This window comes from Oenanthe melanoleuca, chromosome Z (genome assembly GCF_029582105.1).
Source record: "Oenanthe melanoleuca isolate GR-GAL-2019-014 chromosome Z, OMel1.0, whole genome shotgun sequence".
Taxonomy (NCBI): domain Eukaryota; kingdom Metazoa; phylum Chordata; class Aves; order Passeriformes; family Muscicapidae; genus Oenanthe; species Oenanthe melanoleuca.
This window is the reverse complement of record NC_079362.1, coordinates 65,547,200-65,572,458: the sequence shown is the minus strand read 5'-3', so window position 1 is coordinate 65,572,458 and position 25,259 is coordinate 65,547,200. Positions and strand designations below refer to the sequence as shown.

Below are 25,259 nucleotides of genomic sequence, written 5' to 3'. Positions count from 1 at the left end.
CTGAAATTTCTTCCCCAACTCTTTTTGTCACTCTTCCTAAAATTTACTGATTTTGATACGATTTTCATGGGGGGAAGGAGAACATATACCTGCCTCTCCATTTGATACCCTGTTAATCCAGTCAGGGTTTTTTTATAATAGGTGTGCAGTTAATACAAATCAGCACTGTAGAACTAAACTGTACATTTACAAAACAGATTACACCATGTCCTTTGTTAAACACTGTGTCTGTCAGAAGCTCTTATGATACTGAAGAAGCATGTAATCATCGCACTATGGTTTTATTTTCCAGTGTAGATTAGTGCCCAGTCTGGCAAGTATCAGGGATTGTATGTGCCTCTCATGTAAGGAAACAAATCAGTTCTATTTTGCAGCTGCTCTTTCCACATGTCTCTTTAAAGCAGTATGAAATACTTCCACAGCGAAGTCGACATCCCTCTTAGTAATGCACATAGGAGGCTTAATTCTGAATGTCTGAGGACAGAGAACAAAGAGAAAAAGAAATGCTCAAATCGTATGGAAAGAATATGGCTTCAAGCAGCCTGTCTGGGTCAGCACTCCCGCCCCAAAAAAGTGAGGAAAAAAGGAGAACAGCAGTGCAGCACTGAGGCTTATGATAAATGCACTCTGAAGTGGAGCAATTTTGAACTTGACTGCACTGAATTGCATCTGACTCATGACCCCCTCTTGATAACCTAACTGCCTCCACAAAAGACCTAAGTAGAGTAGGTCATGTCTGCAGCTCTGTAACTGCAGACAGAGACAGTAAAATCTTAGATGGATTTGTACAAAGAAAGAACAGAGACAGGCGTATTTTCCTTTCTTGCAGGTCTACCACAGGGAAAAGTAGTATCTGCTGAGAGTGGCAGGCTCTTGCATTGTGTCAGGTGATTTGCTGTTTTATTATAGGCTGTTTTTAAAGGCCTTTTAAGAGAATACATTATGAATGAATCACTAGATTGTAGTTAGGGTGCTATAGCTGGAAAGCGTATTGATCAGGAAGGATTATATGTACAGCTACACTTGTCAAAAATGGGTTCTTAAATCAGAATGTTGGATCTATGTTTCCAAGAGCATTTATCTTCTCTAAGAATCTAAAATTTTGGATTTTTCTGGCATCATGTCACAGGACTTAATACAGGAAGAGTGGAATAATGGGCTTTCCCACCCACAGCCCCAGCTGAAGCAAACACACAGATAAACAGCCCTCTTATCAAACATAATGAGATTTTACTGCACTGAGCTTCAGCTTGTTACCTGCCTCCTGGTCTTGACTTAGGGAAGAAATGATGAGGTGACAGGCATAATGTTTGATTTATTTTAGCTACCCTCCATCCATCTCACATGGAAGCTTCCTCCTCTGTGTCAGAGGGTTTCATTGACTGGACCAGCCCTGAGGCAATTCTCTGCCATAACTGAGTGCTGCAGGGAGCTGATGCAGTGTCCTGGCTACAGCATGTAATGTAATCCCCTGCTGGTGTGGGTTGATGGCCTTCACATCCAATTCTTTCTTTTTCAGCTGTTGCTGAACTTGCTGTCAACACCTTTTTTTTCCTTTAATTACCATAGAATTAAAACATCATCAGCTCCCCAGATTCAAAGAACTACTAGTTTTGCACTGATGTGTCAGGTGATAGCCTAAACTGTGCAAAGACTTGATCCTGAGTATTGCTGAATTCTTCTAAATTGCATAGATTGTAGTAGCTTGGTTTTCTAGGGGAAGCTGTCCCTCTAAAGGAAAACTGCAAGCTTTAAGCTTGTTCAGAATATTTGAATAGAATCAAATAGTTCCTGCCCAGTTTTAAAGTAAGCAACATTAACCAGAGATAGCTGCTAAGAGTATACATTTCCTAGTTTATTTACTAAACTAAATTAATTTAACTTGAAGGAAGTGGGGATGCAGTTCCCAAGGATAGAAAGTAAACTTCAGTACCTGACTGTAGAGCCCTCCTCTGCCGATCAGAACCCCCATGTCCTTACAGTCCTCCCAGATCTGATTGATTTCTTCAGCTGGAAGAGGGCGTCGACTGTCCTAAGGAAAGGAAATACTAAACTTCACTTAGATATTCTAAATTAGTTCTGTGACAAAGATGTATATTCTAGTCTCTTCAATAAATCCCACCTCTAGCTGAAAATGTGAGCTGCATAACTTATCTGCTGTCATGAGTCTGTGCAGTTAAGGTGCATCTCACTGTGTACTCCAAACTTGTGAAACAGCTGAATGATGGAATGTTCTGGATTATTTGTAGCCAGAGCCATGCTTTCCCACTTCACTGTCTGCTTTTTAACAAGAATTATTTCTGTTGTTTCTACTGAAATAAAATGTGATAAAACTTTCAATGGCACTGTAAATTGAAAGGAGTGAGGAAGTCACTAACCTTATCTGTCACCATTTCTACTCCAATCATAAGTCCCTTTCCACGGACATCTCCAACAATCTCAAATTTATCCCGTAGTTTAGCCAACTCCAGCAGCATGTATGTTCCCACATCCTCACTGTTTTTTTGTAGACCATCTTCTTCAATAGCCTGGTTAAAATGAAATACCATGACAATGTTGCAGGAAAAGCTTTCAACACATTCTGTTAATCCCCACTGAACTTGGTACTATACCTTCACTACCGCAGTCCTCACATTTTCCTTCTCTTAAAATCCTCTTAGCAGCATCAGAATACAATTGTACATAATACTTAGATGTTCCTGTGGCACTTTTCACATTTTTCTTATAACTTAAATTTAATCCAGTAATTCCTGCTCATATGTACTCGTAACTGGAAAATACCTGACCAGAAGGATTATTTTCAAAATCTTACCAGAATATTTTAATTTTCTTCAGTATAATGAGAAAATATAATTTGGCAAGGCTTAATTGTGTGTACTAGGCAGGGAACAGCTTGAGTACTATATTATATTTAGCAACATGTTTTTTAATAGCAATCTTTTCTTCATTCTTTATACTGTCCTCCTTAATCAGAGTTCTTATTTGCAGGCACCTACACACAAACCATTAAATGAGCTTAACATCTGCATTTAGAAAAATTGCATTTAAAAAATAATTACAGAAGATAAACTGGTTGTTTCTACTTTTTTTTTTTTTTTCTTTTTTTTTCCAACTCCATTTTATTCTTCCTGACTCTAACCCTTGGCATTGTTTCAGAGCCAGGCTCCAAGTTATTTCAGAGCTGGAAAAGCCCAGAATATGGGTTCTTTATACAATCATCCATCTTATTAATATCTTAAACCCCACAAACCACTCAGGAAAGTAACATGAACAGGAATAATGTCTGCTGTAATGAAGTGAGCTTCAGAAATTAATGTTCTGTGCATAATCAAGACAAATTAAATAGTGACCTACTACCCACTGACTGATTTTCTACTGGATAATAAGTGAAATATGGTTTTTTTCTGTTTTCTTTTTCATTAAGTAATATTTTTTCCAAAAGAATTTCTGACCTTAGGTATTTGTAACTGTCTGGTCATAAGGGTTTTTTTAAGCATAACGTAAAGCCATTATGTTAAAAAAATTTTCCCAAGCACGTGTTCCAGAAAATAGATTTACTTTAGCTGTGGATTTGTGTAGTGCTATGAAAGAATTAGATAAGGCTTTTGAGAAAGTGCTTGCCTACAATTTCATTAACAAAGTAAAGAACGCAAGGGAGATAAAGATTATTATGAAGACATAATTATAGAGCTCTGGCTCTTTCTAGAGATCTGAAAATCTTTGCAATTAAACTAATCAGGATTTTTTTCCTGTACATGGGGCACAGTGGCCATGCATGTATACATGCATATGTTTATGCACTTTACTTAGTTGTCTAAAAAATTGCCCACATAGAAATTTATACGTGCAATTCTCATCTTTTGTTACAAAGAACTTGTGGTATAGATAAATTTATGTAATGTTCTCCCTACATCAAGAACTGCAGCTCCAACTACACAGGCCAAAGGGTTTCCTCCAAATGTATTAAAGTGAAGGTTTTGAGCCAAGGAACTTGCAATCTCTAAAAGAAAAAGAACAACACTGGTTACTCCTTCAGTTCATAGAATCACAGAATCATAGAATCACAGAATAGTTTGGGCTGGAGGGGACTTTAAAGATCATTGAGTTCCAACCTCTCTGCTATGGGCAGGGACAACTTCTATGAGACCAGGTTGCTCAGAGCCCCATCCAGCCTGGCCTTGAGCACAGCATCTCTGAGCAACCTGCATCAGTGCCTCATCATCCTCACAGTAAAGGCTTTTTTCCCTCATGTCTAATCTAAACCTAATCTCTTTCAGTTTAAAGCGATTCCTCCTTGTTACTCCATGCTTTTGTAAAAAGTCTCTCTCCAGTTTTCTTACGCTGGAGGTCCACAATAGGTCATCCCAAAGCCTTCTCCAGGCTGAACAATCTCAATTCTCTCAGTCTTCTCTTAACAGAAGCGCTCTGCCCCTCTGATCATCTTGGTGGCCTCCTCTGCCTTGTTTGGTATCTTAATTGCTTTAAACATTTATTACTGTAACAACAATTACATTTGCTGTGGTTCAACTCTGATTCTACTGGAGACAACACCGTAAGATTTCCTGAAAGCAGTCTGCAAAACATGAATATATCCAAAAACTACAGTGCCTAGCAGGTGCCAAAACAAAACTTTTAAAAGTCATGCTTCTAACATATGCTTTTACCTGCCATCCACAGATTTTCCTCACTAGATCGAGCCAGCCATTTGTAGGAATCAAGCATCTGGGTAACATCCTGCCCTCTTTACTCACAGTATATTTATCAGTATAACAGTGAATTCAGTGAAGATTTCCAGGCTCTTTTACCAGCCCTACAAACCACTCACAAGTTCATTTCTGCTTCAGTTGTGCAACTAAATCCATTTAAATACAACTTTGTATTGACACAGCACAACACGAGGTGGAACAAGTGAAGCAATGAGGATCCAATTAATTTCTCAAAAGTTAGATTGAGATAAAGTTTATAAGTAACATTTAGCTTTTTAAATGCACATCTTTCCGTAAGTAATTATTTTCTATTATATTTTGCAGTTACTCTGTTTTGCATCACAGTGGAAAAGAACACTTATACCTTTTGTAGTAACAACAGCTCCCATTGGGAAGCCATTACCAATTCCTTTTGCCAAAGTAACGATGTCAGGGACTACACCATGTGTTTGAAATCCCCAGAAATGGCTGCCCGTCCGTCCAAATCCTGTCTGTACCTTTCAAAGGAAAAATTCAGAGAAACACTCATCAATTTCTCACACTTTATGATATATTTACTTGTCTTTCTATTGTTAGTGATTTGCATAAAACAGCAAACTTGTATCAGGACCCTTATTCAGATGGTTCTGCACAAAATGCTACTTATTGTAATTGGATTTTTCTTTCATGTGATAACATGTCATCATGTCTTAGGCCTGGTGAGATGCACAAATAAGATGCAGTTTCCATTTCAAAGTGGATAGGAAATGTAAAAGCATTTGAAGCATTTCATACTATTTTAATATTGTTTAAGCTAAAAAAATTCTACTTCTAAAATATATTTTCAGAGGTAGAGCAATCAACTCTCGTCTGTGTTCTATGTTTGTCAACTCATAAAAGGAAGGGTTATTTTGACAAATTTTCCATCACGAGCAGCATTTGCCGCGTATTTGTGTAAATCTGCTGCTCCCAGGAGGTAAGGACTAAAGTCTGCTACAAATATTACCTTTGCCCAAAACGAGAATAAAGGCAGTAGAAACTGGGAGTCTCCTATGCTTAGAAAAATGCAGTTTACACTGTGTTAAACTAAAGCTATGAAGTGTATTGCGTTTCACATAGATTATTTCCAGCCTTCACTTGGATTCTTTTGTGATAACTTTCAGAGGCACCCTACTCTGGAATTTTTAGGTAAAAAAATCTGACTCACTTCATCTGCAATGCAAAGGCCCCCTCTTTCCCTTATAAGCTGATAAGCTTCCTTTAAGAAATTTCTTGGGTACTGAACAGCTCCATTAACACCCTGCCAAGAGAGAAGCACAATGTTTTCAGGAACAAACAAGGAAACAGGCGTTCTACTTGAAAAAAACCTAGCAGCCCTCAGGTAACAGCAGGACTGCTGTTTCAAGCTTCTGGCTCCAGCAATGAAACCACTTCAGAAAGCTCCTTCTCAGGTCGTGCATTCCCATTCCACAGTGCTGCCTGCTGTTCTGCTAGCTGTGCTGGCAGAAATGTTTGTGAGGCCATGATCATTGTAAGACCAAGTCAATTAATGACAAACTGGCAAAACAAAGACCATGAAAATCTACACACAGCAAAACCCAGGAACTGTTTGCTGATGAAGTTGGCCAGAGAATTATATTCCCTTTTTGGTTAATTTGTTTAGAACATTGCCTCCTCAACATCTTTTCACCTTGACAGTTTGTATTTGCATTGGAAATTCAATTCTACTCTACACCTGGACCAGAACAGCTTTTTAGACTCAAGAACTTAAATGCTTAGAAAACAGCAAAACCAGAGAACTGCTCCAGTTTTCCCTTGTAGTCACAGTTCTCACATTGTTTCTCTTGCTCAGGATAAGTTCTCCATTTTTCCTGTTGAAGAACCACATATAAAGCAATTGTGAACGTGTGGTGAAACATTAGGACAATGAATCCTGTGGCCATCAGTTGCTGGACAACTGTTAAAAATACAATGGACAACATGACTAAAAGAGGGAGAAGGAGGGTTGAGTTAAAAGTTTACAGAAATAGTAATGAAAATTGAAAGGAGATAAAGAAACCAAACCTTAGCATGCATCACACTATTTAAATGCAGAAAAAAAAGGTGTATGTTTAATCATGATTCTGTGTTTAATTTCCAGAGAAAAATTGTAGTTCATTGAAGTCAGTGACAAAAGCTGAAATTTGAAGGCAGTGCATCCAATCTTTCAAACATTTAAGGTGCTTAAAGCATTAAAAAACCATAGTAAAACTCAGCAAACATCTATGTTCAGGTTGTAGCTAAAGAATATCAGATTTGAGTATTTCACACTACTTGTGCTATCACAACTGAGAAATGGCAAACTACGTACTTGCATTGGTTCAGCAATAAATCCAGCTACTGTCTTGGGCACTGAAGTATTCAGAGTATCTTTGAACTGTTCAATGTACTGGTCTTTTGCATGACATGCACCTGTTTACAGGGGAAACAGTTTGAAGGGAGTTTACTTAATATGACACAAAATTAGCTTCAAAACGTGAAACTACAACAACATTCTAACAACAAGTGTTATATGACTGTGTGGTAAATATCACCTCTCAAATGAAGAGTAGAAAACTAAACATTAAAGGAGAGAGTCTCTTAAACCATGTGTACTCCGTGGTTAGTGCAGGTAGGACAATTCTGGAGAATACAGTCTGTGCTTAAATAAAAAACAGAGCAATTTGTAATGTTGCTGTTCACTGGGGACAGTAAAGCTAAAAACAAAGCATTCTGTTATGTGTGCATATGAATTAAAAGAATAAAAAGTGCTTATTGAAACAATAGAAAAACTGATTGGAATTGCTGTTAGCTGCAGAGCAGTAGAGGAGTTTTCACACTCTGTTGTGTATGGAACATTTTGCCCTGTGTATGTCCTCTGCTTATTGCTGGCTGCACGTTGTCCTTACTTTTCTTACTCCAGTATAAAAGCTGGAAAGCTGTCAGAACTTCAGAAACAGCAAAAAAGACCATCAACACTTCTGTTCTTCCAGATGTGCTGAAGTGAGTTCCACAGCTTCCAGAGTTGATCATGACAAACACTGGGATTTCAAGAAAAAATCTGAGAATGTGGTGTCATCTGTCCCAAATTTTTCCCATTGGGATGCATGGTCCTGAGATCCTCTGCAATAATTTTTTTGGTCAGCCTTGCAAAACCTAACCAGACATGTACTTTGCTTGAGGAGGTAACTATAACCTATTTTCACAACCCTCTAGTACTTTGTACTCCAAAAACCAAATTTTTGTCATGGACCAACCTTCAGTACAGTTGCATTTTCGAACAGTTTGCACTGGAGAATCTCTACAGTGGCTGCCTCCCCATGGACCACGAAAAACATCTGGTAACATTGTCTGCCAAACATAAGAGAAATATCTACAGATCTGATGACACCTTTCTGAAAGATCTTTTGATCTAATGACTAATGGCAAAACAGAAAAACAGTTGTTAGAGTCAAGGGGCAAATGCAGTTCAGGAACTTGTCTGAAGAACTTGGGAGTGACACCAAATAACCAAGACAGTTTTGGAACCAACAAGTTTAGACTGTTCCAGCAATAGTCACTCAACTGATTTTTTTTTTTTTTTTTCTTAGTCAGGATATTGGTTATCTAAGGTAATGTCAGCATTTTAAGAGTTGCTGGTGGCATTTCTGAAGTATGAACAAAATCTGCAAAATAAAGTGAGGCAGGCAGATCTAATAGAGACAAATACAACTTTCTAATCCTTGCTGCTGATGAAATACCACATGAGTTCAGGCCACTCAGTTTGACAGGCTGGGAATCTGCTGTAAATGAGCCTTCCTATGGTTAATAATGTGGCTGAGCTGTCACCTGTAACATTGGAGTCACCAGTAGCTGCTTCCAGACAGAAAGTTACTCCAATTTGCTCAAGGGCAGGGACATAACATATTGCCATTTAACCTCAGTGGATCTCCTTAACAGCTATGTCTCCTGTCTTGCTGAAATAGGATTCCTGTTCATTATAGTGAAGGATCTGCTCCAGATCATCTGAAAGCAGCTTTGCACAGATCTGTCAAAACCAACTCGAAAAAAGGGGTTCAAAACTTTATTTTGCTCCTTACACAGATTCCCACGCAAGCATCAAGAATGACTAAGGAACTGCAAATCATGGATCACTCATGTTATGGCTGTCTTAACTGAAAATTGGCCTAAGGAACTATACATGGAAGAAAAGGGGACTCTGGCTCTTGTTGAATTTACACAGCAGAAACTGCTACACTGCAGTTTTGATTAGTGACCGTAAAGCACTCGAGGACAAAAAAACATAGCAATTGCTGAAATATTCAAATAAACTCTTAGTTACCCAGATTATTAAGAAGAAAAAATTTTAAAAATCTCACAGTTGTACAGCCAAAGCCATTGGCAACACCATGCTTATAAGGAGTCAGAGATGTCAAACCCAGGGTGTAAGGGCTGCCTCCATGGTATCCTCCTCTGTTCAAACAAAGCAGATCAACATCATTCATTTCCAAGAAGTGTCTGAAGCAGTATCAGTTCTGAGAAGGCAGGCTTCTGAGATGGGAAAAATGTGCATTGTTGCACTGAAATGAAAAAGATTCCTACTGCCATTTTTTGCTCTGCCTTTTGATTCTGACTGCAATTTCAAATATAAAAACTGTGAAGAAATGTTTGCAAGGAGATGAGTACAATCCTCTCAACCAACAGTAATTCAGACAGTGCCTCATGAAGTTCTGCTGTAGCACCTGATCCCTACAGAGCAAACATTTCTGTCTTTTGAATCTTAGAAACAGCTGCTGTCTCCAACAGAAGCTGCCAATCATTAAACTAGATGGTGGTTTGCTGTCAGTTTTATACACAAAACAAAATTGGTTAGTGAGAATACACAAGCAAGATAGGTACCCAATGTTCTGTTGAACACAGTAACAGAAAAATACAGCTCTTCATTAACATGGCCTTTTATTCTAATGTTTGAAGACCCCTGGGCTGCATAGTAATGTTTATGCTGGTGTTTACAGTGCACTGGTGTTCAGCCCAGCCCCATCCCTGTCATTAAGCCAGAGAGCTGTTTGTGTACCTGTGCAGTGAACTGTGGCTCAGGGCTGTGACACAAAAACAACCAAAGCAAAAAAAACCAAAAATCAGCTCCCAGGCAGAGCAGTTCCCTGCTGAGGTTCACTGCACTGTTCCAGAGATACCTTTGCACCCCTCACAAAGGGGCACTGTCGAAGGGAAGTGGAGGAAGAATGCAGCAGTTCCTCCATCTTGATCTGGCCATGAAAAAAGTCTGCCAAAGCACACCCTGAACACAGACATCAGATCATTTTCTAGGTAACACAAACAAAATCTGCAAATTGCATTTTTATTGCAACTAGTCCTAACATACAGCATGAAAAATTCAGCTCCCTCTTTGTCAAATAAAGTAATTTTATACCATTTTCCTCTGCAGACCTGGGGTGAAAGAGTTCTCAGTTATTTATTGTTTTCAGGCATGTAGAGAGTGATTCCATACACAGAGGAGTTTTGTGAAGCTCTGTTGGCATTACCTGAGACAGATGATGTCAAAGTTACGAGTGTGCAGCCTTGCCATGAACATAGCTAAATCATTGGCTTCTGACCCGCTGTTGGTGAGATAAACCACCTGTGGGAGAACACTTGGGATCAGCACAGCACAAAAACACCTCCTTCTTCCTCAGCATCAGACCATGCCCCTTAATAACACAATGAACTCTAGCCCAGCACTGCCACAGGGTGACCTCACCACGATAAAATTAGTGTTGTCCTTACACTATAAATGAGAACAAAGATCCAATTGTTGTGCTCTGGGAGGGTACAGAAAAATCTCAAAGGGCTTCAGGTTACAGGTTTTGCTAAGGTGCATTTCTGATTGAAAGAAATTAAGTTGTTGGATAAAACTAAGCAGGACATTTAATTTTTTCTTTTTACTCTCCTTCAATCTTTAAGATTGCAATAGCTTCATACTCTTCTCCTAGCCCAGTTTCATTTTATCACCAATTTATTTACCTGAAAACAAAAATAATTTAGTTTTACTGCATATGAAACATGACATTTTTGTGGTTTATCTGTTTAATGTTAGTAAACTTTTACTACATACTACACAAAATACTGTCAAACAATTTTCACTGTGGATTTTCATGAGATTAAGAAAATTAATGCCAGCTTCATGTAAGAACAACAAATATCTTCTTTGTTCCTTTTAAGTAATTTTTAAGCCAGCAATACCTCTTCAGAGTGACAAGTGAAAGGAGAAAACAAACAGAACAGAAACTGGGGATATTATGCTTGTCTAGAGATAAGTCTAAAGAAAAGGCCCTGAGGGCACTCATACTCTTGAGCTGTATTCCCCATGCAGATTTTCTCTCTAGAGATAGCATAGCTCTTGATTATTTAATAAATACTTCTTATAAACAGACACCCACTTCACCAGCCCCTGCTCCTGACAGAAGCAATTTACCTTCAGTGGATCTGGAAAAAGAGAAGTTAGCTTTTCAGCATACTCGTGGATTGCTGGGTACATGTAGATATTGGTGGTATGCCACAGGCGAGCCAGCTGTTTCTGGGTAGCCATAGTTACCTTCCTGCATGTAGCAAGGGAGAGACAAAGGACTGAATTCCACACAGACTCCACACTCATACAGACACATACCTCTGTGCTATTGATTCTGCAAACGCAGATGCTGCACCGTGTGCCAGATGGAGCAACAAGGAGACCAAATTAATTAATCCCTCAAAATGTAGCAGAAATTGAAATAACTGTGACACATGACAATTCAGTAAATTGTATTCTGGTTTTAGGCTCACAGTGCTGCAGATTAATGAAGCACAAAACAAACACAGGTGTCTCTTCCTGTACTTTATACCATGAACTAAAAAGCAACATGCTTACGGGTGACAGTGTCCAACACTGACAGTGACAATCCCAGCAAAGAGATCAAGGTATCTTCGTCCTTCATGATCAAACAACCACTGCATGTGCCCCTGGTGCAGCAGCAATGGCTCCTTGTAATAGGTTCGCAGTGAAGGCGCAAGGTTTTGTTCACGGATCTTCTGCACGCGCTCATATGGGTAGGACTGAGTGGAATAAAACAGTCAGAATCCATCCAAGCCTTCTACAGATCCAGACTCATGGAGCTGTTGTGGAGCACATAGATTACACAGTTGTCTGCAGGATTAAGATCTTAACAGATTCTGGCACATAGAAGGCTGTTCCACAAACCTCTGAAACTCAGCTTTTTGAAATAAGGCTGCTGTTCTGCACACACCTCTCTCTTAAATGTTTTAAAATTACAGATTTGTGACACAGATACATGTACAGGTTATATCCTGGTTGTAGCAGCTGGATTGTGCCCAAAGAAACAAAGTTTATAATCGTGTTTAGCAGATTAACCTATCACCCAAACCCAGTAATGAAGCTTTATTTAAATTCAGTGTAGTATGCATGACTTACTTCATATTTTTCAGGCACAAAATCACAAGGAGGCATTTTTGCTTGTGTGGAGACAGAACTTTTCCATTTCTGCTGCCTAAAGGCAACTGTAAAATAGTAAGAGAATTGTGAAACACCTGGCAAACTACACATCTAAAAGATTTGCTCAATAAGCTTGTTCAGGGAAAACATGAGCTACAGTCACAGAAAGTTTTGGAGGGTTTTTTTGGTCTGAGAAATTTTCTTTGGAGAAAAGTAAGTAACAGGCAGAATATGAATTTTAAAAGAAAGGTCTCATCCATTAAAACTCAGGCTTTCAGTTTCACATGGACTTCTATTTTGACAGAAGAATAATTTTTATTTTAAAAATGTAAACTGTAATACGAGTTCTTATCTGGAAGCAGTGGGTGAATGTTCTACAGTCAGGTGCACGGGGTGACTGCAGTGCTGCCAGGGAGCAGGGCAGGGGCCCAACAGGGCTGAAGGAGGTGGGCAAAGCAGGGTTCACAGAGAGTGCCCCGAATAAACAGAGCTGGGTCAGGTCCAGGGGCCACCCAGGGAGCCCAGGCAGGAGCAGCAGCAGACAGGGATTGACACAGGACACAAGGCTACAGCACAAGTCCAAGGTCCATCCAAAACGAGAGCCAGGGCTGGACTGTGGCAAGGCTCATGCTGAGGCAGGGGCTGAAGGCTCAGGGCTCCTGGGCAAAGGGTAAAGCTCTGGTGTCATGGCACAGGAGCTGTGCTTAGGGCCCTGACAACTCCCGCTGTCATCGTCCATCCTTACTCCAAAATCCTGGGGACATCACACCGTCCTGCCTTGCATTCAACTGCAGATGCAATTTGGCAGGTATCAGAAAGAGATACCTGATTGCCCAGGGAGGTTGTGGAGTCTCCCTCTGTGGAGATACTCCAGAACTGTCAGGACACAGTCCTGTGCTCTGGGATGGCCCTGCTTGAGCAGGGAGGTTGTACCAGGTGGGCCCTTCCAGCCTGACCCATTTTGCCACTCTGAGAGGAGTCACTTCAAAAGAATCTATTTCTGCACCCAGAACACGATCTCCTGAGAATTACACATTTGTCTTTAAAAGCCTAAGGTTTTAACCAATTTCTAAAACTCATGAGAAGTGTAAATGACCGAAGAATAGTTTCCTGAAATTAATTACACACAATGCTACTTCCCTTATAACCACATACAGCACTAATGAATACAGAGTCTATAAGACTCCAGCCTCAAAAATGTAGCTGAAAACCCATGAGTTAGGGAAGTTGCAAAAAGTTCCAAGGGATTTGCAAGCCGCACCGAAAGCGCTTTACCCCGCGCGGCTCCGCACGGCGCTGCCATCCGAACCCGCACGGAGCGAGCGCAGGGACCCCGGCCGGACCGGTACCGACCAGCCCAGCCCAGCCCAGCCCCGGCCAGCCCAGCCCCGGCAGTCCCGCCGTCCCCGCCGCTCCCTCACCGCTGCCGAGCCCCCGCAGCCGCCCCGCCATGTCCGCCCGCTCCGGCAGCGGCACCGCCCCGACACGTGCTCTGCGAGCCGGCCACGCACCCGGGCCGTGCCCCGCCGCCATCGCTGCCGTGCCCCGCCGCCATCGCTGCCGTGCCCCGGTGTCATCGCTACCGTGCCCCGGTGTCACCCGGGCCGTGCCCCGCCGCCATCGCTGCCGTGCCCCGCCGCCATCGCTGCCGTGCCCCGGTGTCACCCGGGCCGTGCCCCGCCGCCATCGCTGCCGTGCCCCGGTGTCACCCGGGCCGTGCCCCGCCGCCATCGCTGCCGTGCCCCGGTGTCATCGCTGCTGTGCCCCGGTGTCACCCGGCCCGTGCCCCGGTGTCACCCGGCCCGTGCCCCGGTGTCACCCGGGCCGTGCCCCGCCGGCATCGCTGCTGTGCCCCGGTGTCATCGCTGCCGTGCCCCGGTGTCACCCGGGCCGTGCCCCGCCGCCATCGCTGCTGTGCCTCTGCTTTCATGCCGTGCTGTCCCCCCCGGTGTCACCACCTGCTACTCCCGTGATGTCACCCCGTGCTGTCCCCCGGTGTCACCCCGTGCTCTCCTCTGGTGTCATAGCGTGCTGTCCCCTTAGTGCCACCCTGTGCTGTCCCATGCCGAGTCTTCTTCTGACACAATTTGCTATGAGACCTTCAGAGGGCCTTCGACAGGCTGGAGAGATGGTCAGAGAATTCTCTGAAATTCAACACAGGCAAATGCAGGGTCCTGCACCTGGGGAAGAAGAATCCAGGAAGAAGTACCAGCACAGGCTGGGCCCATTCTGCTGGAAAGCAGCTCTGTGGAGAGGACCTGGGGGTCCTGGTGGACAATAAACTGTCCATGAGCCAGCAGCGCCCTTGTGGCCAGGAGGGCCAGCAGAAACTTGGGATGCCTTAGGAAGAGCACAGCCAGAAGGTCAGGGGAGATGATCCTGCCCTGGTACTCAGCTCTAGTGAGGTCTCACCTGGAGTCTGTGCTCAGTTCTGGTCTCTGGAGCACAACAGAGATGTGGAGCTCCTGGAATGAGTCCAGCAGAGAGTGACAAAGGTGATGAAGGTAATGGAGGATCTCTGTTACGAGGGAAGGCTGAGATAATTGATCCTGTTCATCCTTGAGAAGGGGAAACTGAGATGGGACCTCATCAGGGTCTGTCAGTGTCTGCAGGGAGGGGTGAGAGGAGGGACCAGGCTCTGCTCAGTGCTGCTGGGCAGTAGGATGTGAGTCAATAGGCAGAAACTGATGCACAGAGAATGTTACTTGGACGTGAGAATAAACTTCTTTACTGTGTGTGTGCTCATGCAGTATAAGAGGTTTTCCTCTGGCTCCCTCTCTGAAGATACTCAAGAACTGTCTGGATGAGCCCTCTGCTGTTTGCTCTGGGATCAAGCTGCTTGAGCAGGGATTTTGGAGCAGATGACTGACTGTGGTACCTTCCAACCTGACCCAGTATGTGATTCTGTGAATTGTGTTGTGTTAAATACATCTGGGTGGATGAGGAGAAAGTGACAGATATTCTGAGAGAGATAACTGATGACCCATTTATTCCCTTGTTTTGGTTCTGTTTTGTCAGTGAAGAGGTGTAGAACAACCTCCTACAAGGATGGGAGAAATGGGAAGCAGTACTTCTTTCCTCCTTTCATTACCTGGCATCAGCCAAGCCCCAGAGAGCCATGTGCTCAGCCCCTCACCGGTGGGACTGGGGAGAGGAAGGAAAGGGTAGAAGCTGGAGAACTCAAGGGTTGTGATAGAGAGAGTTTAATAGGAAAAGCAAAAGCCACAAACATGAGCAAAGCAAAAGGAATTAATTCACCACGTCCCGTGGTGGCAGGAGTTCATCCATTTCCAGGAGAGCAGGGCCTGTCACCCGTAATGACCTGTAATGGTGACTCAGGAAGACAAACATACTCCAAATGTCCTGTCTTTACTCAGTACTTCACAATGACCAGGATGTCACATGGTCTGGAATATGCATTTGGTCAGCTGGGGTCACCTATCCCAGCTGTGTCTCCTCCTAGCCTTCCATGCACCCAGAAAAGGCCTTGGCCTTGCATAAGCTCTGCTTAAAAAACTGTCTCTATTATCCTCACTGTGCTTAGCACAAAGCCAAAACACAGCCTCCTTCCAGCTACTGTGGAGAAACATGCTCTGCCCTGACCAGAACCAGCACATCCTTGTAATACTTAAGAATCAAGGGTCAAGGTAGCATTTCCTGGAATGGAAATTGGCTCACAGTTTAACTAGACACAGTTGCCAGTGAGAGGTATTTCACAGTGCTTTTAATGACCCTGCCTGCTCCGAAGGCAGAAGGCTGACCACAGATAGCCTGTGGGACAGCCCCAGTTTTGCAGGAGAACTGCTCAATTTTGGTGCAAAGGGTCAGAGATTTGCACACTCTAGTAAATAGGGCAGTGCTTACACACCTTAGCACTCAACCTTTCTTGATCAAACTTTACCTTTGCTGAACAAATCCCTGAATTTCAATGATAAATATAATTTAAATCAACATAAAGAGCCATAAAAAAGAAACACAGAAGTTGTGACCTGGTATGTGAGCCATCTATATTATCTGGTTCAATTGCTCAGTGCACCAAAATTGGTTAAATATCTATTATGGAGCTTTCCCCATAGAAGACAGCAGGATCCTGCTCTACAAAGTGTCTTGGATGCCTGGACTTTCCTTTTTCTTGCTATACATTATATAGTAGAAGCATTGCATATCATAAAGAAATACAGAATTTGGAATTTTATTCACGAACTTTTATTAAACTGAAATGCAAACACCATTGCAAAGAGATTTTACAATGACAAAAGATCAAAAAATTCATCAGAAAGCTACAGACTTCATAACAATATTGATCTTACAAGTGAAAACACTAACAGATTTTAGTAAAGCCAGCATTTTCGATACCAAGAACTTAAAAAATGTATTTGAGAGCATTTTCCTTCAGATACACTTAGAAACAATGAATAATTCCTGAGCAACTACTTTTATACCAGTATTCTCCAAACAATGTACATACTACATATGAAATCTAATTCTTACAATTTCTTGGATTTTAGAAATTTACAAAAAAAAAATTGGATCTGGTTCACCAAATAATTGTGCTTGAAATCATTCTGTTGCTACAGTAATGACACTGCAATAACCTCTCATGTTCCACATTGAATACAAATTCTGAAACTGTAGTAGATAAATGCCTAGCTTGTATTGCAAAGCTACCAATGAAATGGTTTATGAAATGGAATGGAAGTTTGCTCTAAATATTGGGCCATCTCTTTCTCTGCTGAAAATATACATTTTATTCTGGTTATTATTCAGAAGGTGCAATTTTTGTTCCATTGAGAGACTGCTGGCACAATTAAAGGCAAGGGATTTCCAGAGACTTTTACACTCACTTAACAGCACATCAAGATTTTGAACAAATAAAATTAGCTAATGACTGCTAACATGTTTTTTCTGAGCCATACTTTTTCACAACAGTGAAAACAGTATTGCTGTATCTTACACAATGACTAAAACATACACAAAACACAACAAAAAGATTTCAGAAGCCAAGATAATGCTGAGTATCTCTGAGCAATATAACACATATGTAAGAACTGATGGTTGTATTATATCAGACGAACCACTTTTGTAGCCAGAATAAAAAAAAATTACTTTCCAAAATGAAAAATAAACAACACTAAAGCAGCCCAGGAGTTCTTTCTAAGTACAGCTGAGTAGTAGTTTCCTCTCCCTTTTGGAACGAGAGTCAAAGGGATGAGATTAAAGAGTAGTCTACAGAATTATGAATATTAAAAAATATGATATTATAGTTCTGCCTGTAGAAAAATCTGCCTTTATCTGGACATATATAGTTTACAGCCTACTGAAGGGATATTTTCTGACTTGTACAGTGATTTTCAGCATCCTCTAAAAGTTCTAGTCAGTGCTCCAAGTCCCTAAAACTAACAATAGCAGGAACTGAAATGAAATCTTTCAATGTTTATTGATGTCAAAATGAGGTGAAGGTACTCAGCAGCTCACAAAAATAGATCCAAAAGCAGCATTGTTAAAAAAATAGTTAAATAATGCCAAGATCCAAGACAAGCAGCCTCACTTAGTAGAAAAGGACAATAAACCTTCCAAAAAGAGGAATATATAAAAAAAGATTTTTTTATATCTAACTGCTCTATGCACCAACATCTTGAGTATAAGATCAGCTTTTAGCATATCAGCACTCTAAGAGGCCACACAACTAATACATTTTTATTACTACTTCCAACAGATATAATAGTTCCTCTTAAAAATGCAATATTGAAGAGATGTATTTTAAACCTAACTTGGTAATCTTCAGAATTTATTACCAAGATAGAGACTTTCCGACTAAGGAAAGTATTAACAGATACATTGTCACAGGTACAAACTGAAACAATGCCCAAAAATACCAAGAGACTGCTTAGAAATATCCCCAAAGTATTTTTTTCTCTTGGAGCTTTTAGGTCATTGCATTATATATACTAAATAAAAACAAAACAACCGTTGAGAATGGTAGACATATGTGTGGGACAATGTAAATGGATAAATAAATCTCACCTGTATGTCTGCGTGAAAACTGGAAGGTTGTTTAAAAAAGCAGTGTGGTGCATTTTATTTCTCTTGATTTTTCCCCTTAGGAATGTAGGAAATACAATGTCAGATCAGATGCTGGGCCTGACTCTTCAAGTTTTGTTTTTGCCTGGGACCAATGTCAGATATGGGGAAGAAAAATCCCATAAGTGGTAGAAAATGAACGACCACTTCTCATGTATAGGACTTTTTCTGCTCGTATGTGACAGCTGATCCATAGTAGCTGAGTTCAGCATTTTGCCAACTCTTTAGCATTTCATAAGGCTTTACTGCTTTTGTGGACTATATCAGGTAACTGCACATTCCCACGTTTGATATAAAAGTATTTTCTTCTCTTCCTTTTTTCCCCTTCACTAGCTCATTTATTACTCCTCTCAGTTCTGCTAGTGCTCATTTTTTACTGTCTATTCTCACATTTGATTCTTTCCCTTCCGTTTTCTCTTCTTCCCCCCACCTTCTCAGCTGTAATCAAAATGCATTTTTTCCTTCATCATCTACCAAGTACCATCCCATAGTGACTGTACTCCTTTTCCATCCTGTCACATGCAGCAACCTTGTCCCTTTTCCTGTCACTTACTGGTGGACTTGACAGGACTGGGCTAACATTTGGGCTCTATGACCATGCAGGTCTTTTCCAACCTAAACTGATCTATGCTTCTATGATACTTAAGTTCTTTATATCCCCATGTATTGTGTATTTAGGCATCCATTTATCTTTATTTTTCTGCTTTACACCAGAAAAACAAAGAAAATCCCTGACTTGTTTCAAATTGGTTTTCAAAGCTGGGTCACAAGGTTATTCAAATTATTATCATTCAGCCCATGTTTCCACGCCCACCAGAAGCCTGGACCCTGATTTTAGTGTGACGTTTTGAGATAGTTGAGAGCAGGACTTTCCATTTTCACTCATTTAGAGACAGAATTGAAGGATTTGCTTCCTAGGAACTCAGTTGAAAACAGGTCATTATAAGTAGCAAGTATTGATAAATTCAGTTCCATAGCTGAGATCCAGAATTAGAGTCCTTCTGGAAAATTGGCTCCATCAGTCCTAGTGGTGTGGGAATACAAATAGTGGCAAAAAACTTTTCAGGTCAGGAATGGGGCTGATGTTTGCTAATCTGGGTACCAAGGATATTCCTTCAAAATGATATTTTCTTTAGTTTTTGCTTTTTAAAATCCATATTAAAAACATTTAATTTTTCTACACATCTCAAATATTCCATCCTCATACTACCACTGCAACACAAGTGATTCCATGGCAAGCTGTTTTTTAACAAAAATAATTTGAATTTACAAATAAGATTTTTAAATTCTTCATAGAATACTTCATAAATTTACACACAAAGCAAAATGCTTTTTTACTACTTGCCTTTCAAAGGGAGCAAAAAAAAATCTGAGGTAGCAATTTTTTGAGAATGTGATGCCTGATCTCATGACACTTTTTTCATTTGTCTTTATGGCTTTGTAGAAGATGTCTGATGTCTATCCATTGGCTTACATGCCTTCAGTTTTCTTGCACACCTTCAGATGCTTTATAGCTACCGTGAAATTACAAAATACACTCACAGGCTTCATGATGTAAACCCCACATAGACAATGCTTCAGAGAGCACAAAAAAAATCTGCTTATTCATTTTGAACACCTGCTGCTAATACACTTTGGATACTTGAATGACATTTAAAGCAGCTGTCTATTTTTCAGCCATTTAAACATAGATGCACAGATATGCTACAGAATTCACTGTTTTGACATAAATCATCATTACATATTTGTTTTAAAGTTTGTTCCATAAATACATCTATCCTCTTACTTATATATCAGGTTAATTCACTGCATTTTTATTCAATAATCTTTGTAGTTACATGGTATCATCAAGACCAAACTTAAAGTCCTCATCATACTGAGCTTTGTTAGCATGTGCCAATTCATTGGTTTGTATATCTTCTTAAGAAGATACTAAGAAATATTACACAGAAATACTGAAATTGTACACCAAACATGTCTGTGCTAAAAAAAAATTTAGTAAAAAATTTATGATAATGAATCATATTTGCCAATACTGAAGAAAAAAGGTTAACAAAATTAGCCTGAGTCAGAAGGAAAGGTAATTAAATAAAATTAAATTTTAGGAATTCTGTAAAACTAATTATGTAGAAGAGTCTTTATCTTAGCTTTTAGTGCTTTTATGCTATTATAAAGTAGTTCACACTATAAATGAAACATGGATAATTTTGACATTGAAAACATCATTCACATTCTTGAAATAATTATTCCAAGTGAGAAATTTGATTAACAGTGCAAGAGTTAGAGGGCTGATCCCTGTTCCTAGGATAAATTCTTTTCATCCCTCTGGATATCAAAGAAGGTGTCAAGAGCCTGTTTTTCCCCACTGGAATGTCATAATTTTACACCGATTGACTCTGTAGAACTGCTGCAAAAACTCATGTACTTCCTAATGAAAAGCTTAAAGAATTGGAGGCAAAAATATTGCTGCAAACAGAAAAAATAAGTATTTGAACATTCAAAGGACCCAATGCTTAGCTGAAGGTTATTTTCATTTTACAGAACACTAGGTGTTTTTTTAATGTGCTTTCAGATGTTTAAGGTCACTTTCAGAAGCTCTGCCACTGGGAGCAAGAAGGTGTTTTGGAAAATATAAGCAAATCCAAGGGAAAATTAATCTATCTGCACATTTGTTCACCTTCAAGAATTAAATACATATGAAAATGCATTCAAATCACATTTAGCTAGAAAATCCCCAAAAACTTCAAAGCAGCAAGTAAATGCCCCTTTTCCACTGTGGGTGACATTCACAGAGAGCCATGATGATTTGGCATATTGAGACATTCATCAGTAAAGGTGGGAGATGCTCAACACCACACAGAGTAATTTAGGCTACAACTATTTTGCAGTTTCAGTATTCATTTATGACTAAGCAGAGAAAGTCCTTGACTCTCTGTGTCGATTATTGGAGGCACACATGCCTACAGTTAGGCAGGATGAATCATACACTAAAAATCTGATAACTGTTGTGTCTGTTTGCTGCAGGCAAAAAGTAATTTCAGGTAAAAAGATATAGAGGGAACAGCCTGTTGCTGTCATAAATCTGGGTAGGCACCTGTGCTCTAATCTAAGAAACCCACTCTGTAAGGAATGTCTTGAGGCTCTAGGCTTGATGAGATACTACAGCTTCTGTGTATCACAGATACATCCCAGAAGGCCTGTACCAGCATAACTTTATGCACATCATTAGGTGCAGGAAACAGCACAGATAGAGCTATCTGTGTAAAAAAATAGTAATGGTCTGATGGTATTAGCTCTGTCAGATTCAGTCAGAAAACTGAAGGGTAAATAAAACACTGTCAGACACAGTGTGTTATTAGCTTACACATTTACACACACACAGGTTTCCTCACAACTCAAGAGCTTCTTTCCAGTACTTCTAGGATCTCTAGAAATTTATAAGGTATACTACAAACAGAGTATCTATGGTAAAATTGTCCTGTTAACTATGACTGAATAGAGTTTTATGTTTGGCTGATCGCTGTAGTAGTCCCTTCATGTCTTCACGTGTTAGATAAATGGTTGAATTAGGAATCTAGGATACCTTCTCATGCCTTCAGCAGAGCATCCAGACTGCTCTGATCAGCCCCTGAAAGAGGGCAGTTGCCTGTATAGAGGACAGGCTCTAAATCTGATGCTACCCTAATGTTACAGTCTACACTAACACGTATGTTAATAGACACACAGGTAATTATTTAAGTTCTAATGTCCTGCCTGTGCAAAAGCTAGGCAGTTCTACTAATCTGTGCTTGAGCAGTTCCACGGCTTTGAAGGTATGGGTGAGAATCTGATTCTCCAAATCAGATGTGGTCTTCCGGAACCTTCAAAATCTGAAATTCTCTTTTGTCTGGCTCTGCATCAGGGCTGATACCACAGGACAGCTCATAAGAACACAGAGAAAAGTAAAGCTGTTCAGGAAGGAGACTAACAAAAGAGAGTCCATCTATCAAATACACTCTCCTTCTTAGGTTCAGGATCATTCCCTCACATTAAGTCTCTCCTGAAGATACAGAGGCTGGCTAAATACTTGGCTCACTTTTAATCAGTCATCACAAGTCATACTTTCCTTGAGTAAATTAAACTTTTGTTTCAAGAAGAAGGACCACAGCAACTTTGCAGCCACTACACTATCATTTTGATTCTATCTTCAATTACATGGGATATAAAGGATCCTTGCTGTTCCCACTGCTGTTCTGGGGACACATGATCAGCCCAAGTACATGGACTCATCTCCTCATTCCCACTGCTTTTTCAGTGAAGGTCTGAATCAGACCTTGGAGGCTGGGTTCCAAAACTGATGTTCATAAATTCATTATGAAAAATCTGACTTCAAACTTTTCTTCTAGGCTCAGAGAAAAGGATACAGAGAACCCCATTTCATTTACAATTGGCATCAGAGTACAAATTCAATGGGAAAGAACCTCGGCTCTCGAAACCTAAATTCTATTTTAATTATATAATTACAGGTAATTTTAATTATACAATTACAGGTAATAAAAAACCTGTGAAACAAATAATTTACAATTCAAATAGTAATATAGTAATTTGTAATATATTAGAAATATAGTTTAAAAATGTCTCCATATTCTTAATTAGTATAAAGTTTAATTTTATGCTTTGTATATAAATTATAGCTTTACTTGTTACTGCCTCAGCAGAAGGAAAGATAAAAGTTCCTAGGTAGCTAAATAGCATTGGGAAATTAAAAAATATTTTATTTTGCTCTTTTTTTGGTAATAGAAAAATAGCCTTTAAAAATAGATTGTTAAACATACGGGCTTATACTAAAGTAAAATTGTATATTATATACAGTAAGGCGGAACATCATATATTATCCTGCTTTCTTCTTCATTTTGGTTTGTCTGGACTAGGATATGAATGGGATGCAGTTTTCTGTCACATTGAAACAAAGCAAAAATATCTTTAGAAGAATTTGTTGTTTTACTGAAATCTCTAGAATACATTCCCTTTTATATATGATTTGTCATGCACAAGAGCTCCTTTTTCTCAAGGACTGAGAAAAAAGATAAAGACAATCTAGTGTCAGAATGCAACCAGAAGAAAACACATTGTAGGTAAGAATGTTGTTGTGCAATGATTTATGTAATGTAGGAACTGCTCAGATCGCTATGGTTTGCTGACTTACCCATAACAATTTTCATCTTTGTTGAATCTGTGGTATTTCCTCAGGCTTCATCAACCAACAGAAGATTTGCAGAACTGAATAATTGTTTTACAGTGCATTTTTCATGACAGACAAGATCCATTTTCTCATTTCTCTGTGTCAGAAATGTGTGCTAATGGTCCAGTATTTTTATTACTGACTATTACCTCAACTCACAGATTATTTTATTACCTGTAAAATGCACATTGGAGGCTGGGCTTTTAGAGGCTAGACTTTTTAAAAGAACTGTTTGCTATGTGATTTTATTTTACTGTGTGTGGCTACTAAGTATGTGCAGTAATAAAAGGTTATTTAAAGGAGGGCATAAAGGAAGATGGGTCCATGTAGTCTGATCCACTGGTGTCTCCTCTGGAGTCGCTTGGAGCTGTCGTGCTGTAGCCCGTGTTCTTCTCAGCTTGACTATCCTGAGGGTTCTGAGATGTTTCTGCTACAGGTTCTTGAGATACAGGTGTGTTCTGGGTGCGCTGATCTGGCAATAATACTAAAATGTGATGGTCCACAACTGTTGAGACCTTGGTATATTCTTTGCTGGTTCCTGGAACAGTGCTTTTTTTGGTCTTTCCACTATTTTCTTTATGTTTCAGTAATAGTGTTGGTTCCTCATCTTGTCTGACTTTATGAACCTCTACATAGTCCATTAGTTTAGGATTCAGGAAAGGTGACTTGTCATTTTGTTGGTTTTGTCTGACCTGCACTGTGGTTTGGTCAGTTTTAGAATACTCCATCTCGCTTATCTTTTCCACATCATCATACACAGTTTCAGCAATAGGATATAGCGACTGATGATTTTCTTCATTTCTCACCAGAACTGGTGAAGTGTTCACATTTGTGGTGTTCAGTGTTATCCTGAATGCCTCCACAGTGCTGTGGTAGGCAAACATAGCAGCCTGATTACCGGGTAACTGAGCTGCCAGCCATGTGCACGACTTTATACTCTCACTGTTACAAGGGAGCATTTTCTGTTCTGAGGCCAAACACTGAGTTTCCCAGCTCCTTTTTCCTCCTTTCTTTTCTTTAGCTCTTACATCTTGTGTTTGAAGAGTAGATGGAAGGCCACGGGATTCCCTGCACTTCACAGGGAGGAGAGAAGGGCTATCACAGCTCCCTCGGCCTGAGTCACTGTCTGTTTCCTTGAGTATAATTTTTGTGTTTTTACTGGGAGTGTCATGACTTGGCATGAGTTGCTGATCCTCACTGTCCTCTACCTCCAGATATTCTATCAGTAGTTCCTCACAGTCTGATGTTGGAGGGAAACCATGGCAACCAAGAGCACTCAGTAATTCTTCAGATTTTCCTGTCTGAAGGTATAATGAAGAGGATATAATTTTTCATTTTCAACCTTGGGGATTATATGAACAATCTACATATTTGATATACAAACACTTAGATAGTTATATTGCTAGGCTTAAACCTGATTTCTATTGCTGCAGAAAATATTGAAAGAAGGGAAGAAAAATTCCTGGGTTTCCTCAGTGGGGAGACAATGCTAAAATTCATGTTTCTAATGTGGGAGGAGCAGGAAGCTTTTGGCAGGTGTGGATCTCCTGAGTTTAACAAGAAGGAAATGGAGGAGAATTGCAGTGCAGACCTGTCCTGCCTCTTCAGCATGGCAAAAGACTGTGGAGAGCACCTTCCATAAGAGTTACTGGGAATTTCACAGAGGCATTTCCTTGTGTCCCAGGAAACAGGGCAGTCACAAACCCTGTTCTTAAACACCCTCCTGCTGCAAGTGCAAGGCAAAACACTGACTCACACGTATCTTCCACATGTTTAACCAGAAAGAACT

General features: G+C 40.2%; 2 protein-coding genes across 6 annotated transcripts in view; both read right to left on the bottom strand.

The window, feature by feature from the left end:
- Nucleotides 1-265: 265 nt before the first annotated feature.
- Nucleotides 266-13,704, bottom strand: AGXT2 (alanine--glyoxylate aminotransferase 2). Its single transcript, XM_056513320.1, has 14 exons — nt 13,590-13,704; nt 12,148-12,233; nt 11,587-11,771; nt 11,155-11,278; nt 10,226-10,320; nt 9,062-9,155; nt 7,961-8,054; nt 7,036-7,136; nt 5,893-5,985; nt 5,071-5,203; nt 3,912-4,000; nt 2,379-2,528; nt 1,934-2,032; nt 266-474 (listed from the first exon to the last, which is right to left on the bottom strand). The coding sequence occupies exons 1-14, from the start codon at nt 13,699-13,701 to the stop codon at nt 364-366; spliced, it is 1,566 nt and encodes a 521-aa protein (XP_056369295.1). The 5' UTR covers nt 13,702-13,704; the 3' UTR covers nt 266-363.
- A 2,660-nt stretch (nt 13,705-16,364) lies between these two features.
- The window catches only part of PRLR (prolactin receptor), a 150,601-nt gene continuing 141,706 nt past the window's right edge, over nt 16,365-25,259 (bottom strand). For all 5 annotated transcript variants that reach the window (XM_056513313.1, XM_056513314.1, XM_056513315.1 and 2 more), the window contains one exon: nt 16,365-24,771. In XM_056513313.1, coding sequence (XP_056369288.1) covers nt 23,761-24,771 — 1,011 coding nt within the window. In that variant the 3' untranslated portion in view covers nt 16,365-23,760. The remainder of the gene's footprint in view (nt 24,772-25,259) is intronic.